At 37.0% G+C, this 18,759-nt stretch overlaps 1 protein-coding gene across 1 annotated transcript in view; it reads right to left on the bottom strand.

The window, feature by feature from the left end:
• The window catches only part of ME1 (malic enzyme 1), a 202,029-nt gene that overhangs the window by 114,331 nt on the left and 68,939 nt on the right, over nucleotides 1-18,759 (bottom strand). The window contains exons 4-5 of the mRNA XM_054195416.1: nucleotides 15,183-15,258; nucleotides 13,849-14,010 (exon numbers count right to left, since the gene is read on the bottom strand). Of these exons, the coding sequence (XP_054051391.1) occupies nucleotides 13,849-14,010; nucleotides 15,183-15,258 (238 nt within the window). The remainder of the gene's footprint in view (nucleotides 1-13,848; nucleotides 14,011-15,182; nucleotides 15,259-18,759) is intronic.

Raw genomic sequence — 18,759 nt, 5'->3', positions numbered from 1 at the left:
AAAGTTCTGCTATTAAGTAATAATATTCAGGAGAATGCAATCTTAATATTTTTCCTTCATCTGGTAATCAACAAAGATAACATAAAAAAAAGTTTTAAAGATCTCATTTTCACTGATCTTTAATATTCTATTAATAATGAGGATTTTGCTAATATTGTATCAGCTTGCATTTTGACAGCATAAAAAGTGTCTTGAGTTCATCACAGTTAATTGAACAGAATTTTAACATACCAACAGACCCACCATTTACAAAACTGAAAATCTTGTGCTCTCTTATCAGTACATCTCATTTCTATATCAACAGTTTTGATAGTTTGTTTTGATTTTATTTTTTTTTCATTCACATGTAACTATAAATCTCCATCATTTGTTGTTATTCTTCTCAGTTATATTAAATTTATGTCTATTTATTCTTCTCAGTTATATTAAATTTATGTCTATTTATTTCATTTACTTCCATAAGCTACTCCCACATGGTCCTTCATCAAAATATCTCTGACCCTGACATCCCTGTCTCCTGGGCTGTCACTCAGCCATTTTCTTTACTGGACCCAAATGGGTTGGGCCTCTTCCTACATAAACAATCACAACAACAATGTCCCTTTGACTGACTGGCAATTATTAAACACATCTAGTGACATTATTTCGGTGCTGGCATTTCAGCTGTTGACTATGTATCTGTCCTAGTGCCACAAGAGCAAAGGGAAAAGCAGTTCTGTGCACAAAGCAGACCTGCTAGTGCTAGGTCAACATTTGTAAGAGCACCTTTACTGTCAATAGGCGACACATTTTGTCCCAGACACTAGGCCAACTTCTGTGGAGGCACAAATGATGCATCTTATCCCACCTTTTGTGATAATAGCTGTATTTATGGCTCGTTTCCTCTCCCGTCTTTTCCATTGCCTGTCAAATTGCTGAGGAGGCAGATAGCTAGCAGTTACTATTTCAGAAAAAATGGAAGCCAACCAAAACAAACACTATCTGTTGCTGCCTTCTGAGTACGAAAAGTAGGAAATGTCTAACGTATCTTGAAATAAAGTCTGCCATCAGTTTGGTCTATGGATATTCATGCACGCAATCCAAAATAACCATTTCCAGATATTAATTTCTGCTGCCTTTTATAGATCCCCTTGTGCTGAAAAGTAAAGTAAGAAGAAATGAAATGGACTGACAAAATTGCCAGTAACATCAGTACACAGCTCGTTCTTTCTAATGTCAGCTGAAACTGAGACTTAAATCCCGTGTCACCATTTATGTTCTTTCTGCTAAAGCCCTCCTCTCTTTAACTTCTTGGGTCTTAATAACCATTGCCGATCTGCTGTTTGGTAAACGTGAAAATCTGAAGCACCACTTGGCTTCACCACATTTTCCATGGTCTAATGAAATAGAATATTTCACAAAAGAAATACTCATAAATAGCATATTTCATAAAAAATAAATGAGCCGTCTCAGAGAAAGAATACCATATATTCCTAGCCAAAATTGCAAAGTTTAAAGGATAACAATGGATCAAAAGTAACAAACAATTGCTGAGGTCTTCTCACGCACTAAGCAGTAGAATGGCATTTCTCAAAGACACAAACAGTTTGTTTAATAAGAGGCTGACATAAGTTCAAAACCAAGTTTTAGTCTCTGTAGAAGCCTCCGGAGCCACACAGCAACAACAAAGGCAAGTAAAGTGCAAACTGAGTATGAATTCATGATACCCAACTTAAGAACCTATACTGTATATTTCAATATCTAAGCTAGTCTAAGCTCTTTTTATAATCAACTAACAAAAAAAAGATAGTTTTAAAACACACTTCATCTGACAAATTTGAGACAGCTGCTCTACATGAAGAGCATCTGCTCCTCTTCATAAAATTAGCCTAGGATGACTAGCTCAGGTTCAGATGACCCTCAAGCTCCGTGTTCCTTTCTGTCATTTTAAACTTACCGAGTTCCGTGATGGGACCCCAGATTCTCAAGACTAAAAATTCAAACACAAGTTTATAATTGTCCATTCTATTGGACCTTAAGATAAAAGAGAACAGGTAAAAAATATTGCAGCCTATGTGGGTACTCTAGAAGAGTCTAGATTTGTGTTTAGTACACAGGCAACATAGAAAGGCTGGATGATTACAAGAATATTGCAAACACTGATCTCTAGTATTTTACGGAAAGTGTAAGAGGACGTCAAGCAAAGGCAATATAGGATGATGGTGGATGTAAATCTGCTAGGGCAAAAGGAGGCGAGCATTATAGTAGTAGTAAAGTAAAGACAGAGTGTCTTTCTACTATTATAATAAAGAACAAAGCCCATTACAAGTGAATGCAGCATTAAACAAAATGCTGATAGTGTACATATTATGAAACTGAGAAAAATATTTAAAGAGAATAAATTTTAAAATGCCAAGCCCATTTATATTTGAGTTGTGTTACTAAAACTGCTGTTACTCATAGCTGCTGAGCTATGTCTAAGAAAATATGAGAAAAGCATCTAAATGAAAACAAGGGAGATGATGTAATACATTCCCCTGGGAACACCATGGTAAAGAATAGCAAACGATCTTCTTCATTTGCAAATAAGTCAAAACAGTTAACAGCTCTAAATATGGTGGGAAATGCTTTTCCCCTTTGTACACAATTATTTCATAAGAGGGGTAGGCAGTGTTTTGTATTTGAGCTCTCTTAATACATGATTTGTAGAATGCTTCCCTTAGGGAGCACGAGAGATTTATATACAGACTTCCACTGAAGGTTTAATACAACCAAAGAAATATATAGTAAGGCTGAAGATACAGAAGAAATAGTAATTAAAAAAAATAAATTGCAGAAGACTATGGACAAAACAGGAGACAAACTCAAAGATTCTTCAAAAGGCAGTCTTTGAAAGACTTAAACACACTGGAAACCTCAGTATCTTGAGTAAATTTAGACTCCCAAGATTCTCTCCCTGGAATCCCATCTCAACACGCCACACTGCAGACACTTCAGGCACGGGGTTTAGGCCATAGAGGGTAAAAAACCTTCCTGACAAAAGCCACATGCAGTTTTGTGGATATACTTGGAAGTATAAATTAGGAAACGTATTATTTAAGTATTCAGTAAAAAATTAACATTTTGATTCTTAGATTTTTAATTGCAGAAGAGAATTCTGAAATGTAGCGACATCCACTATTAAAACCAATGAAAATAATAGTGTATAACACACCATCAGCAAATTACTTTCTGATTTCTTGTAAGAAAATCATGATGCAAGAGGTCTCTCTGAATATTACTGAACTGTATTTTTAAGGCTACCTAACATTAACTGCTAACATCGGTTTCCTTGGCATTCGCTCAAAGCTGAGGTCCATCGCAGCAGGACTTTGAGCTCTTACTGGCTCAAGGAGAAAAGCCAATAGTGAAGAATGAGCCATTTTCCTTTCCTAAGACTAAAGACAGCAACTGCTTGGCTAGTAAGCTTTTATGTCCTTTCCTCTTTTTCTTTCTTCCAGTAATTATCTGTTACTCTCCATGAGCACTGTTTGATGCATCTTGTGAGTGAGCATGCCTGCACACGTCGCATTGGATGTATTTGGGAAAAAAACACAGTCTGTGAAAACTGATTACAGCTCTCAGAATAAATCTGGACAGAAGGTAAAGAAACATATGGAGAAGAAAAAGCACAGACAAAAGTCAGATGCAAGCTACCGTGCAGACTGACACATTTAACAAGATTAAAAAAGGAAACAGGGTTTCCAAGTAAAACACAGTATTCCAAAATATAGAATATTCTGTGCAATAAAGGCCTCTGTATCCAGTAACAGTTTACCATTTCTGTTGATGACAGGGCCCTGTGAAAATATGGAATTTTCTAACACCCCAGAAATATTAACTCTATGTATGATGTAATGGCCATATCTGTGTGTGCACAAATAATTCCACATAAATTAATACTAAGTCTGAATATGCACCTATGGTTAGATTGAGATGGGAATAACCAGTATTTACTATGATTATTGAAATGAAAATAAATAAATACAGCAGAATTCTATATTACTTCATTCCTCCTCTCATTGCGTTATAAACAGCAAGTTACTCAAGAAATAGTACCTAACCTTGTGTACTACAATATAATGGGACCAAATATTATAAATAGTTTGACTGAGGCCTGATTAGAGAGACCTTTGGAGACTCTTATTATTCTTATTCGTTATTTCTAATAATGATAATGTCTGTACTAGAATAAAAAAACCTGATACATCAAAATTCAAGTTTAATTTTTTTCCACAAGATTCAGAAAAGCACATAAAAAATTGCAATTCCTTCCACGTCTGTATTGTTGAAATAAAGCAAAGAAAACTCAGTACATGCGAGAAAACACAGAAAAAGAACTCTTAATATGCTACAGAAGATGACCTTGGTAAGTATTCACCTAACCATACCTTTCACTACCATGAAAAGATTTTCAATATTAACACAAAATCACAGAATGGGAGGGGCTGGAAGGGACCTCTGGAGATCATCTAGTCCAACCCCCCTGCCAGAGCAGGGTCACCCAGAGCAGGTTGCACAGGAACGCGTCCAGCTGGGTTTTGAATGTCTCCAGAGACGGAGACTCCACCACCTCTCTGGGCGGCCTGTTCCAGTGCTCTGCCACCCTCAAAGGAAAGAATTTCCTCCTCATGTTGAGACGAAACTTCCTATGCTCAAGTTTGTGCCCATTACCTCTTGTCCTGTCTAATACTAACTTCACCAATACTCAACAGAAATGTCACACAGCCCTACTTATTCACTGGAAATGAGGTAATATTCTGACATTCTAATGGATATTTGCATGTTTGATTTTTTTTCTTTACTTCAGTTGACAGCAAATCATGTATTTTGAAATATTAAATTTCCAAATAAAATCTGTGGGAAAACTGTAATTGCTGTTAAATGTGCCTATGCCTCTACTTGCTCGCTATAGTAATGCGTACGTAAGGCTCTGTGCCAGTGCACACATCCCAGGGTGTACCTCACCAGCTCAGCAACACGGGGGCTACAAAGCTTTGTAGGAAACACAATCGGGTGGAAACTCCTAATCCACAGAGAAAAAATACTGAGGCATGAGACATGCAAACAAAATGTTGGAATCGGCTTTAAGATTTAAATGATAATCCCCCTCCACCTAAAGTAAAACCCCAAACCAGTCTATCACGCTATTTGTCAGTGGTTTTAGAACATCCCATGGATGTGAACCCTTGGAGTACAGGAGGTTTGGGCTCAATGTTGTAGTGGATTGTAACAGAGGGAACATATTTGACATATTACTCTATGGAAAAAATAAAGTTTATCGTACCCTGTGAAGTACTCACCTCATGTCTACAACAAACAGAATACTGTTCAGGCTATGAAAATATTAATGAGATAAAAACAGCAGTGACAACATGTTGCTTACAAAGGTCAACATGAAATCATAAATACACATGAAGAAAATACAAAAATTATGGTATGTATAAAAGCCCAAAGAAGACCTGAGAGACATTCGCGTTTTTCAATTATATGCTTCTAATGTGCAACGGATAAAGCACTAATATCTAGCTAAAACTCCTCTTTAATAATAAAAATAAAATAAAAACCCTTCTGTAATAATAAAAATAAAAACCCCTCTTTAATAATAAAAATTCCACTCTATTTGAATATTTAAATATAATACAGGTGTTTTCTTCAGTTTTTCATTAATTACCTTTTCCAGTATGTATACTTCGTGACTGCATGAATAACTATGTCCTTCACTGAATATGCTACCTAAAAACTATTACACAGAATCTGGAGCATTTTTGGCAGCAATTGAATTTTTATATTAAAACCTAGATGATAAATAGTAAATATTTTTGTTACCATGTTACGCTCATTTTAAAATAATTGTATATTCAATAGCATTTATAAAAGCCCGTGCAAACTATCCTCTCGTTCTAATAAAATTTAACAGTTTTGATCAATATCAAAATTTTTATCAAGTCTAAGAGTAGACTTGTCAAGCTATTGCTTTGGATATACAATAAACCACAAGATCACATACAAAACCCCTTACTTTTCAATTTATTTCAAGTTTCCCTTGAAGCAAGCTTATTTAATATAATTTCTTGTCTGTGGCCTAAAGCCTGTAGTTTAATTTTCTCTTCCTCATCTGTTTTATTACTTTCTATGTGCTCTACTGACAATCCATCCTGGCGAGCTTACAGCACTCAATACCTGAGAAATAGAAAGCTAGGAATTTGCTGAACAGATTAATGTAAAATAATGTTTTTGGACAGAAAAAGCGAGCTACAACTTAGTCAAAAGACTGAGTTCGACATGCGTCAATAAGAAATCAGCAGCATATGGCAGAAACATATTCAAATGATAAATCTAGATGGATTATTACACTTACAAATTCTCAACACGTCTGAGTTAAAATACTGAGTCAAAATAACTTTTGAAACTTCCAAGTTGTGAATGTATACCAGACATATTGTAACTATTCACCAAAAGAACATGAAGGAGAAAGAAAAGGAAAGCTGTCTAAAAAAATACTGAAAAAATCAGCTGTCGGATACTTGTGATCCACTCAAGCACGTCACCCAACGGCCCCTGCCCTGAGGGGAAACGGTGGCTCTCATAAGTACCATCCTTTCCTCAGCTCATTCTATAGGTTTGCAAGTGTAATACAGATGTTGGCACGGTTTCAGCTGTCCCTGTTGATTAAATAAAGCATGTTTAGGAGAGATGGGCGATGCCATATTTATTTTAGAGGTGGAGTCTTCTGAAACACACTGGAAAGATGACTCTAAAACCCCCTAGTTTTAGAAGACACATGAATAAAAACAGACTGTAATTGTCCATTTCCTCCTCTAACATATTCAGTCCACTCCAAATAAGTGAATAGATTTAAAAGGAGACTACCAATTTCCTCAAATTAAAAAAATGTGGGTTTTTTTTCTTTTGCACAATGGGCTAGACAGAACTGTAATTCAGAAATGACTTTACTTTTCAGTACTTCTGAACACTGAAGAGAAAAGAATAAATGACTCATGAGATCATTGACTCTAGGAAAAGTAATATCCTACCAAAATATTTTCTTGCCAACGGGAAGTATGAAAAGACAAGGAAAAAGGAATATTCATGTATTTTCTCCCTTGTTCAAGTGCTGGCAGTGTACTATCAGGGAAGATTTAGCAGCAAGACCTAAGGGGAAAAAAAAAATTCCTCTTGTAAATTTGAACTTAATTTGAGAAGGAGAGTGCAATCATCCACTACCAGAATGGCACAGACAGGAAGTAGCCTAATGATTAAAAAAAAAACCAAAAAACCAAAACACAGAAGATTTACTCCATCATTTACTCCATCAATAGTTTTCCAAATTTTCACGCCCAGAATTCAGCACCATAGGGACACAACATTACCTTTGAGCATCTTCCCTGGGCTGACTGTTTTGTGGAACATGGAAAAAAGGCTCTCTCACTCAACGAGGTTAATTTGGTCAGTGACATTTTAACATAGCTAAATGAAAAGCTGTGTATCTAGAAACATCCTGTTTTGATCACCCATAGTATCATTTGTATTTCAGAAGTACTCAAAACCACTAGGAAACACATTGGAGAATATACACTAGAAACGAGATTCCCATCTATGCACCAGATACAAAAACAGATCCTTTTTATATAGACAGGAGCAATCTCTATCCATGGAGTTCAGGAAATGCTACAACTATTTTACAGTAAAACTATCAGTGAAATGTTGTCTCCAGTTCTAACAATCATCATTCAAGGGGAAAGCATTCCATAATAGATTTACTACACAAACAGCTGTGTAAAAGTGCCACTTACCTACATATAAATGCCAATTTTGACCGTCTTTTATTTAGAAATCCCTACAGCTGTACACAATTTACATTATTTGTTTGATACGTTTATATCTTTAGATTAATAAGATATAAAATTACAGGTTTCCTCTATACTCAGCTTTCTTCTGCCCAGGTTTCTATTTTGGTTGGAATATGAATAATAAAAGCAGGTTTGTTTCTGCTTTCTCAATGGTTTCCATTTGCAGATTCATAGGTAGATATTTTTCAGGAACATGAATCTCAGAAGGCTGGTACCTGTTCTTATGACAGTTGGAAGTAATTTGGGGAAATGCAGAAAGCTAACTAGCACAAGTTGAAGAACTGAGCTTGAATTTGCACCTCGTTTTTTCTGGATTCAGTCTTCCACCACAAATGCCTCTCATTCCTCCTGAACAGTCAGAACTGCCAGCCCAGCCATGCTCATTGACCTATTTAGGACAACTGTGAAAACTGCCACATTCCTCCATTTAAATATTTGTAGGAAGTTAAGGGAAAAATATTCCAAAGCAAGCACGCAGGAAATAACTTGAAAGAGCAGGCCCACAAGTCCCTTAAGTGTGGCAGATGAAGGAGTAGCTGCCCTAGAAGCTGCCCTGCGTGTGCCTCTCTCTTGTGCACTGTTCAGTACTTAAACATCTGTATTTGACAGTTACATGAATAAAGAACGGCTTCAGAAACACAACTGCAAAAAATGAATTGACTGTCATGATTCCTGTGTACATGAATGGCACATATATATGACCAGCCAGCTATTTAACTGTGTCTTCCCAGTGCAAGAGGTTTGCGTGCCCAGCTTCTTTGAAGCCATCACAGCTGCAGTTGGAGTGCCTTCTGACACCTGAACAGTCCTGATGGCTGGCACGTGGCCATTGTCCCAGCTCTCAAAGAACAGGCTCCAGGACACCAAGTTTCTAGCCTTCTGCTAGAAACCGCCTACCTAAAAAGTTGTTCCAATACCAGCCGTCTTGGCTTTTCCACATTGTATGAAAGTACTGTTTAAAAGAGTTGAACGCTTTCTACCTAAGCTGAAATTTATGGTCAATGGTTTATATTTAAATGTTAACACACAATTAATCTCTCCAAAGCTCCCAAAACTGGCCATTGCCAGTATTGAATTTACACACGCCACCAGTCCAGGATTGCTCTGGCAGCCCTGAACTTGTCAGAGCTTCTCTTGTAAGGTACCAGATAAACACAGTTCTCATTCCTCTGTTATGCATCCATTATTAAATTAAGATTTTTATGGTCAGAAGAAACCCTTTCACCACCGATTTGACTTCTACATAACACAAGCCATCAGTCTTGGTACATTTCATTCCTGCTCTGGCTGCATAATAGTACTTTACCTAAACCCTGTCTCTTCTATGGCCCTTGGACACTAAAAATATTGCCTCCAAGTCATTGATAAAGATATTAAACATTGCAGAGCTGAAAGAAAACCCCTGAAATACCATAAAACCACAACTATTTTGTTATTCCTCACAGAAACTTCTGTTTTAAATCGCATTTTCTCTAGTAACACAGGAGGCCTGCTTTGTTTTTTCATTGGTCCAGCTTCTTATAAGGAACAGTATGAATTCAAATGTATTACTGAAGGTAAAAAATAAGAGTCAACCAAGAATCTGTAAACTCACTTTAACATTAGATTAAGATTGTTTTTAATAAGCCCATGCTCATCAGTAAGAGTTATTTTTCCCTCATTTCTTGGTTAGTGAAATTTTCTCATTTTACTCAATTCTTTATCTAAGGTTACAGCAACCAGGACCATTGTAGTTTAAATAGGAGCTTTAACTTTAATGCAATCTTCCTGAACTTCTCATTTTATCCCAGATATAATTAAAAATTCTTCCCCACTCAGTTCAGCATGGTCCAGAAACCTTTTACCAGAGTTTTTTTTCAAAGAACTAGCCAAAGCTTATTTGGACATTCCAATTTAAGGATCTTGACAAATTTTTAAAGCTTTTGTTTAACATATTCATTTGCTGTTAATAAAATGGAAAATAAGACTTCTCTCCAAGACACATAAAACTGACATTTTAAAAATATCTACCACATTTATACTGACAATCTAATACTTCCACCAGTACCACCATTAAGGTAAAGCATGAGGAACAGCAGAAAATCTCACTCTTACTGTTCATAATTAATATGGATTAAATTTCTTTTCTTTAGTGTCTTTTGCTTTTTTATTGCCTAAAAACCCAGTTTTTGAACTTCGTTTCTATTATTGGGTTTTGCCGTTTGCTGTTTGGGTTTTTTTAACTGCCAGTTTTCACATCCCTGTAAGCCAGGCTGATTTTTACCCAAGAGGCTTACCTCAATATTGTTTATTTTGTGAGAGTTTAATAAGATGTTTTAAGTAACGAACAATCATTATTGGCATTTTAATGTTTAAACGTTTTCCCTTGATTCAGCTTGATTATTTCTGTCATCTTTAAACCATCCCACTTACAGTGCTGAGCACCTGTGTTTCAGGTAGGTCTCCATTAAAGTTGTAGTTGCTTGTACCTTGACAATTATTCATTTTCTCTTCTGCAATCTGTTTCTTCAACCATTTCAAAGTGATTAACATACACCTCTATAACATTAAATGAATGCCCAGAATCCGGAGACCACATCACCTCAGGATTTCCAACAACATTTCCATGTCTGTATTGAGACTGATGCCTGAATATGTTTTGCTTGGATTGAAATCCCACCTGAGAAGCACCGTCCTCAGACCTGAAAAATACATGCCTACAGGGTAAGGGACAACTTTTAGTGAGATTGTCATGTTCTGTAGTAAATAACTAATACTCCAAATAATGTTTTAAATGCTTTGGATAAAAATGTCTTATTAGCGATTACTTGACTCCAATTTGCTAATGACTTACGAAACAGGCATATTGTTTTTGGCAGTGGTCAACACCACTTGTTTTGGACGCTCAGGCCCACACTGATTACATGGAGTAATTTATTAGTTTGGTCAGGCAAGTGTTTCTACTAGGTCAGTTTTTATTCATAAGTAAGCAGTTTCCATTTCTCTTGCTTATTATCTAGGCAATTGTACAAAAATGGTTTATTTGCCTCTCTTCTTCCTTAGTTTTATGAGCAGCAGGATAATACCCCAGCTAAAAATACCTCTGCGAAAACTAACAGTAACAAGGCTTTTAAAAATCATCAGAAATTGAGTGAGTTGCTCCTCAGAGTTACTGTTTTGGGTCCCGTACACAATAAAACAATATAGGATGAGAATCTGTGAAGTTTTTTCCTGCAATCTGCTTTGGAGTAAGATTTAATCTTTCTGAAGAATTTGCAGGTTGTGCACGACCACAATATAGTTGCCAAAAATACATATTTTAAAACTTATTTTAAAGCACTGAGGCCCCCACAGAAAGGGAAAAGGAATTAATCTAAATGGAAAACATCTGCATGTTTCAAAAAACATGTTCAGCATAATTATTATTTATATGCGCTCAAGTTAGGAGAGTGATTTCTATTGTGTCTTATTATGGAAAATCCTGGGTAGAGTAAGAGAATATAGCATAAAAATACAGTTATTTGTCCAAGAGGTTTAGATTTTAAGATAAGGAATTGCAGTGCAATTCCACAGCAGCTTGACCTAATATAACCAGCTTAGCCAGCAAAATGTGACTGCTTTTCAGTCATTTCAGCTCTCTGCAGTGGCTCACCACCTGCTTATATGAACACCAGCATTAGGGAGGGAACAGGGATGTGCTGCTGGGGGAGGGCGAGGGTATTAGAGGGAAGAAATTAAGCGAGCTGGTGCCCCAGGATCCTTGACTTTGACTAAAGTAGCCAGGGAACTTGCACCCGAGCTCCAATTAATGAATATTACCAGGCCTGTGCAGTCTCTTCAGACAAGGGGTACACGAACAGAGTCCCATACATTCATAATCCTACATCAGAATTCAGAGGTGTCATTCCCAGTTACAGCTGTTAGATAAATGCTTAAACATCTGAGCAACCACTCCCCACTGGAAAAAGCCACCAAACATCTACGTTTTGAAGTGTAGTCTAGCACAACCCTGAAAGAACAATTATGCTGCCTCTAGAAATGACCATAACCCAACCATAATTCACAGCCTTGATTTCTCTCGTGCTGCTGACTTCTCCTCACCCCTGCAAAAACCCAGATGAGCATAAACGGCACTGAACCATAAGCTAATACACCTCCTTGCATCTGCTACAGAACTGAAAACAAACCAACAAAAATAACTCTTTACCCAACATCCCATTCATTCAAACTTAGCTTAAGATCTCTTGTACCAGTTTATTGAGCTGGGGATTTTAGACTGTCGGGCAGCACGGGCATGTCTGAGCTTCATACACACCTATGCAGGAACAAGAAGTACCCCAACAGAAGCAGTTCCGTCCTACACATCGTACAACCACCGTGCTGGTTGGGGACTAAAACACGCTCAGCCTCTAATTGCATTGTACGACTAAACTGAAGCAGTTCATAATATGGTCCTAAATTAAGAAGCCATATTCCAAAGTGAAACAACAAAAGGCATCCTCCTGATCAGAAGGTGAATATTTCAGAGCCTCAACACACCTCAGCTCAAACAATTTTTATGCATCTTGTAACACTTCAGGTTTGCCACTCTTTCATATGCATTGAACTCATTGTTTAGTCACAAGAAGACTGACATGAAAGTTGAGCTACTGGATTGGGTATGCTTTTTTTTGGTATTTGTGTGTGTAGATGTATATATATATGTTTGACATCTTTCAAGAACATAATATGCTATGAAAAATTACAAATTACCATGAAACTCAAGCATAAAAGCAAAATGTAAAGCCTACTGCAGTATCAGAAGTAGATGATCCAGTTAACTGTATAGAAACAGTTGACAGCAGATTAGATAACTGGCCCAGCTGCTCAAATCAGGAATAAAAACATTTTATAGCTAATGAGGCTTGTATGTGATTTGATATGGCTATGTGCTACAGTGTTCCGATACCTCTCACAAGTTAAGTCTGTCCACTTTCAGAAGGGGGGTCCTGGGGGACAGAGAGAGAGGGTAGCAGGCTATTTCTCAGTCCAGTAATGCTTTCATGATGTATTGTCTAAATTACCCCAGTGGGGTGGGGGTGGAGGTGTGTATATAAAGCTAAAGACACACACACCCAACCCAACAATCTAGAAGTCCCAGCTGAATTTACTTGTACAGGAATGCTTTATTTATCCATAAAACACATCAATCTGATACATCTATCATGCATAAAGTTTAACACTTGCATCATTTATAGTATAACATCTGTTTATTTCTGCTAAAGCGTAATGATATTCCTGGTGATATTTAATTTGACATCATTCAGAGTCACTAATTCAAGTATTCTTAAAAAAATAAAAAAAGAAAAAAGAAGGAAGAACAGGGGCCAAGTAATTAACTAGTAATCCCGGGAGCCCTGGAAATAACAAAGCCAATTTTCAACAACTTTAAATCTCTGCACTTCACGCAAATGGGAAGCCAAGTTAAAGAGGGCAAGCTCCACTTACTTGAAGCACTAGAACCTCATTTGGGGAAATTTCATAGCATCACAGTGCTTTCTATAGCAAAAGTTAATGTACAACTGAAGTGCACAGACATGCATTCCCAGCACAGATCAGGCTATGGCTTCAAGCTGTTCACCAAAATGAGGGGCACCGTCAGAATTCACATCTGAAATCACTGCAGAGGAATTCTGCAGCAGAAGTGGAGAAAGAATGCTGCCTTAAATTGTGTTTTTAACTCTATCGTCCCCCTCTTCTTGAGATCCAATTTCCCATACCACTTTTTAACATGTACGATGGATGCAGCACATTTTCACGGACAACAGCGTCCTTAATTACTTGAGCCTTACAAAACAGCCTACACTGTGCATCAGGATAAGACTTTTTCTGCAGGACTTTTTTGGTTGCACATAATCAAAGCCAGTATCATAACAAAGAAAAACAACTTTTTACAATTCAACTTTTGTACAGTTCCCTCAACCAGCTAATATTCGGTACACCTCAGAAAAGGATTTACCTCGTTATCTGTTCCCACATCCAACATCACTGGTAGACACTCATGAGGTTTTACTCCTCCACATGCCGTATAAAGTGCCAGTTTGCCAACTGGGATGCCCATTCCATAACAGCCAAGGTCTCCAAGACCAAGAATACGTTCTCCATCTGTCACCACAATAGCCTGGAGGAAGAAACAAAAGGTTCTTTGCTTGTATGTACTAAGTATCCCATTATCTTCTTATCATCATATTTTAATTTTCATGTAAAAAATCGTAACAGGTACAAACAAATTAATAGTACAGCAAAGGCTCAGAATTGTTTTATTGTATTTCACCGTGTTACGCTATTTTAGACTCTCGCTTCACTGTAAATGGGACGTTCATAAAAAACTTTAAAGAATACACAAGAGACTTATTTAGTATTACGTTACAAGGAAATTGCAATTGTTCCCTCCTATGTTTTTCTGTCAAAAGTATGAGAACAGAATAGGAAGGGAAAGGAAGTTATCTACAAAAAAAGAAGTCTGAACTCCTGGGTTTTGTCATGGCTGTTTTCAGCAGAATCAGAGCCAGCCACTCCTGCTAGCCTTCAAGAGGGCTGTCTACAGCCACTTAGTTCTTACCCTTCAAAGATGTATGTATTCTTCCCTTGAGCAAATAACACATTCCATCATACTTGTATGTATGAGGAAGTATGTGTTCTCATTGACATAAATACAGGAACTCAGTAAACTCCACTAAACTGCTAAAAAGGAAAATTTTTCGTAGTAAAGGACAGAAGTGCTCAGTATGGCAAGCAGCTGACAACACAATAATTTCCTTGTCAGACTCTGTAACAAGCCATTTTAGTTGGAAATTTAATATTTTTTTGTGAGAGAACTCATCAGGTATCATATGTGGAGAACTATTAACCCAAACACTAGATCAGGTTGCCAAGAGATCTTGTGGGGTCTCCACCTTTGGAGATACTCAAAACTCAGCTGGACACGGCCCTGAGTAACCTGCCCTGGCTGACCCTGCTTGAGCAAAAGGATGAACTAGATGATCTCCAGAGGTGCCACCGTCCTACCACAACCACTCTGTGATTCCCTGAAATGCAGAAAAAGCATTCAGGGGTTTTTTTTAATGCATAAGTCAATGATGTAATTGACCAATTAATCAGTAAAGGTTGCCTACAGCTAAACAAGGGTTTAGAAGTCTCAAACATTGTCTGTTACAGCATTGTTTCTATTTAAAAAATGAGCTAAGAAATCACTGAAATCTAATTGATAAAAAGCTTGTAAAAGTATCTTAACCAAGTCACTTTGGGTGCAAACCAGTGTCAGCTTTGTCATGCAACTAAAACTGAACTTACCTTGATGACACTTTCTGGCCAGGATTTAAGCATTGTAGCGATGTGTCCCCGGTCATGGATAGTAATAAAAAGGCCTCTGCAAATAAAAAAAATATGCTTTTCATATAAAAAGGCAATTAAATACTTCAGTATAAATCAATTAAATAATAAATTAACTCTATGAAAATGTGTTTCCAACTTACATAGATTCAGTTCAATAAGTGCTCAATTTTGTACGAATGAGTAAATTAAATGTCTGCATTTCCTAGAAGTGAGAGACACGTAGCTCAGTAAAACTTCACTGAGCAGTGAGAACCTGTAAGAGTCATTTCTGAAAATTGCTAAGTTTGATTTTAAAACTCGCTGAGCACTTATCTGTTCAAATGTGTTCGTTAATTGTCCCAGACCACAAAATGTGTTCATATGACAGTTATCACTAGTTCCCCCATAGTCATAAAGTTTACAGACAAGAATAGGCCAAAGTTTTAATCTATGAACAAACCTGAAATAAGCCATATATTACCATTACATAAAATAATTCAAGAACATTCAGTTATGTGTTTAGAAAACAGCCTGCCTTTTTAATTAGATTGTCCCTTTGACACCTACAAAAGTGGGAAATTATCTTCTCTATATGGAAAACTCTTTGATTTGAAAGCACGTAGCACATCTTACAGTGCTAAGCATACCAAATTTTTACTTTGAAGAGTATTTGCAAATTGGCCTTTAGTTCCACCACTACAGAAGAGTATAAAAGAAAATGAGAGAAAAGTGTAATTCTCATTTCTTTTTTTTTATGTATTATAGAAGCAAAATCAATAGAGTATCTTATCCTACTCTTCAGCATTTTATTCTTCATTCAATTTACTTGACATGCAGCTATATATCCAGATCCACTCAGACCTAATTTAATTCCATTTCTTATCTACTTTTCTCATATGAGGTAGTGGGAAAAAATTCTCACACTAAAGTCAATCTCTCGAAAACCATGAAGAAAACATCCGTGATGAAAACACGCCAAAGATGCCTTCTTGTAATTAAACTTTGCACTAGTAAGTATAAGGAGCTGTCTTCTGGAATTACTCTAAAGCATTTCATCCACCTATCATAAAAATTGTAAAGTAAAAATTAGAGAAGACTGTTGAAAAATAATTTAAGTCTACTACAATATCTCTGTATTCATAGAAGTGGGTACGTGCCCATGTGGGTCTAAATAAAACTAATAACTCAGGGAAATGCTTTTCAGATATAACTGCAAGTATTCCAAGCCAAGCAAAAAATTTCCTGCAATGCTAAAAAGTATATTAGTCAAAACACCAAAACGAGTCCAAAAATTGTATTTAATGTCATATGTTTATATATTTCATACATATTAGATTATACATAAAAATTATCATGGGATATATATTTTTATATTGAATTTTAGATTTAATTTCATATTTAAGTGTCTTCTCCTCTTCGATGTCAAAAAATATACAATTGAAATTGTTTATTGTTTTAGACAAAAGGCAGTGTAAGACACATTACAGTTAGCCAAAGTATTTCTTAATCTTAAAGCTAATGATTCAGAAACAGAAACTGCTGCCTCAAGTAGCTAATTAAGTAAAAACTGTCATGTTCTAAAAGAAAAATACATATGCACTGTATAAAAGAACAAAAAAAACCCCCAATCAGTCATTTCTGGTTAGATATTTTTAACTGTTTAGGTTTCATTTTATGCATTTCCCCCTAGGACTGGGAACTCTGCCCCTTCTGCTTCCACTCCCCATGCTCAAAACGAACACACCAGGCTGCATGATTACATCTATCGGTTGTTCCTTACTAAGTAACACCTGTCATCAGATTCATTCCTCCACCCCAGTGGAAGTGACAGTCCTCGGGAGCGGGAGGGCAAATATTTACAGCACTTTGCAGAAGTTGTGGTATTTACAGCCTACCAGCATTTCTGTTTGTGAGCCAGCGACCTGACAAAAAAGATGGTCCTAACAGTGAAACGCAGCAAAGCAAAATAAATGTGGGTGCTTCCTTTCTGATGTATTGTACAGTGAGTCATTTTATAAAACGCTGTGTAAAATCAGTTAAATCATATGTTAATATGTTAAATCATAAAACATAGCTTATCACAATTGCCAGCCTCAAGAGACAGTCAATCGTGAGAGATAGGCGTGCGAAAGAAAACGAAGAGAGCAGGAGAAAAGCTACCTAGAGGCATCACCCCTCTCCATCTCCTCGCCCTCCAATTTACACCGACCTAATAGATTCGTGTTAAATGAAGCAAGATTTTGTATTGATTTTCTAAAGAGCGGCAGCCCAGCCCAGTGTGGTTAAATGACCCCTTCCTTGCAAGCTAGGGAGAGAGGTCTCCATGGAATAAATTCCCTGGCAGAGGAAAATAAAGGCAGGGTGGCTCCTCCAGAAGGAATTTTGTTAGAACATTTGTAAGGACCTTTGAATAAGTATTGAGAGCGTTTTTCAGAAACCTGTTCAAGCAGGATCACATTCAAACAACAATGGAAAATAGGGGCTGAAGTGTAAACAGAGTCATGTTGAAAGCATTTCACTTCCCTCCTTCTCCCCTTCCCTCCATTCTTTCTGTAGATTAGTAAAACGTTTCTGGATGCATTGTCCTGACTGGGAAAATATCCGTGGACTTAAGAGACAAGAATCTTTTATTCAGTTATCTGGATCTGTTTTCCTTATCTTTCATTTCTTTAGTTAAACCACTTTTCTCCTTTAAGGTGTCCTCCGCAAGAAGCTACACCAGGTTACAAGAGGAATCCCAGCTTGCAACAGCATCAGCCACAAGAATATTCAATCTACGTTACCATGATTGAACTCGCTGGCAATTCCACCTGCAGGCAACCACCAAAAGGCAGCACGACTTATTTTTTCTTTTCCATGAGTTCACACCAGGTCCAGGAAAAGCACCAACTGCACAAGGCTATTACAAGTGGGATAGGGTCACACAACCTAACAAGGCAGCCAACTATTTGGCTACATAGCAGACATTATAGTTATTCTTTGGCTGTCACAGCACAGCCATGAGAAGAAGCAAGAAAGGGGCAAGCTACACATTTTAAATTGGATTAAATTATATGTGTATTTCAGTCCAGAAATAAGACAAAATTATCCATTTGAGTATAATGTTAATAATAATAAAAACAATAATGCAAATCTACCTGGAACTTGTCTGAGCGCATATGCGGAAGGACTCATGTTCAGTCACTTTGGCCCCAGCTAGCCTTCAGTTCAGCACTGGTTTATACTGGTCTAGCCAAAGGGATCACTTCTACTTAAGCCCACTTCAGATAGCCAGGTGATATATGAAACTACAGTGGAGGAATAATTACGCGAATAAGTAACTATGCCTCCTTTCTTCTTGTCACACCGCCACTAAGACCACAGCCATGAAGAGTGAGGGGAGAACCCACGCTAGGACATCGGGATCCACTCAACAAAGGGTGGATCTATTTTGGGTCACTGAGCAGATTTTACCAGTTATGTGGAGGTCATTCTACATCACATAATTTGGCTCTGTTTTATTAGAACTCTGATCTGTGAGAACAAAGTAAACAGAATTAAATGGAGTATTTGTTTA

Source organism: Rissa tridactyla, chromosome 3 (genome assembly GCF_028500815.1).
Source record: "Rissa tridactyla isolate bRisTri1 chromosome 3, bRisTri1.patW.cur.20221130, whole genome shotgun sequence".
Lineage (NCBI taxonomy): Eukaryota > Metazoa > Chordata > Aves > Charadriiformes > Laridae > Rissa > Rissa tridactyla.
The sequence above is the reverse complement of the archived record's forward strand: the minus strand, read 5'-3'. Positions and strand labels throughout refer to the sequence as shown.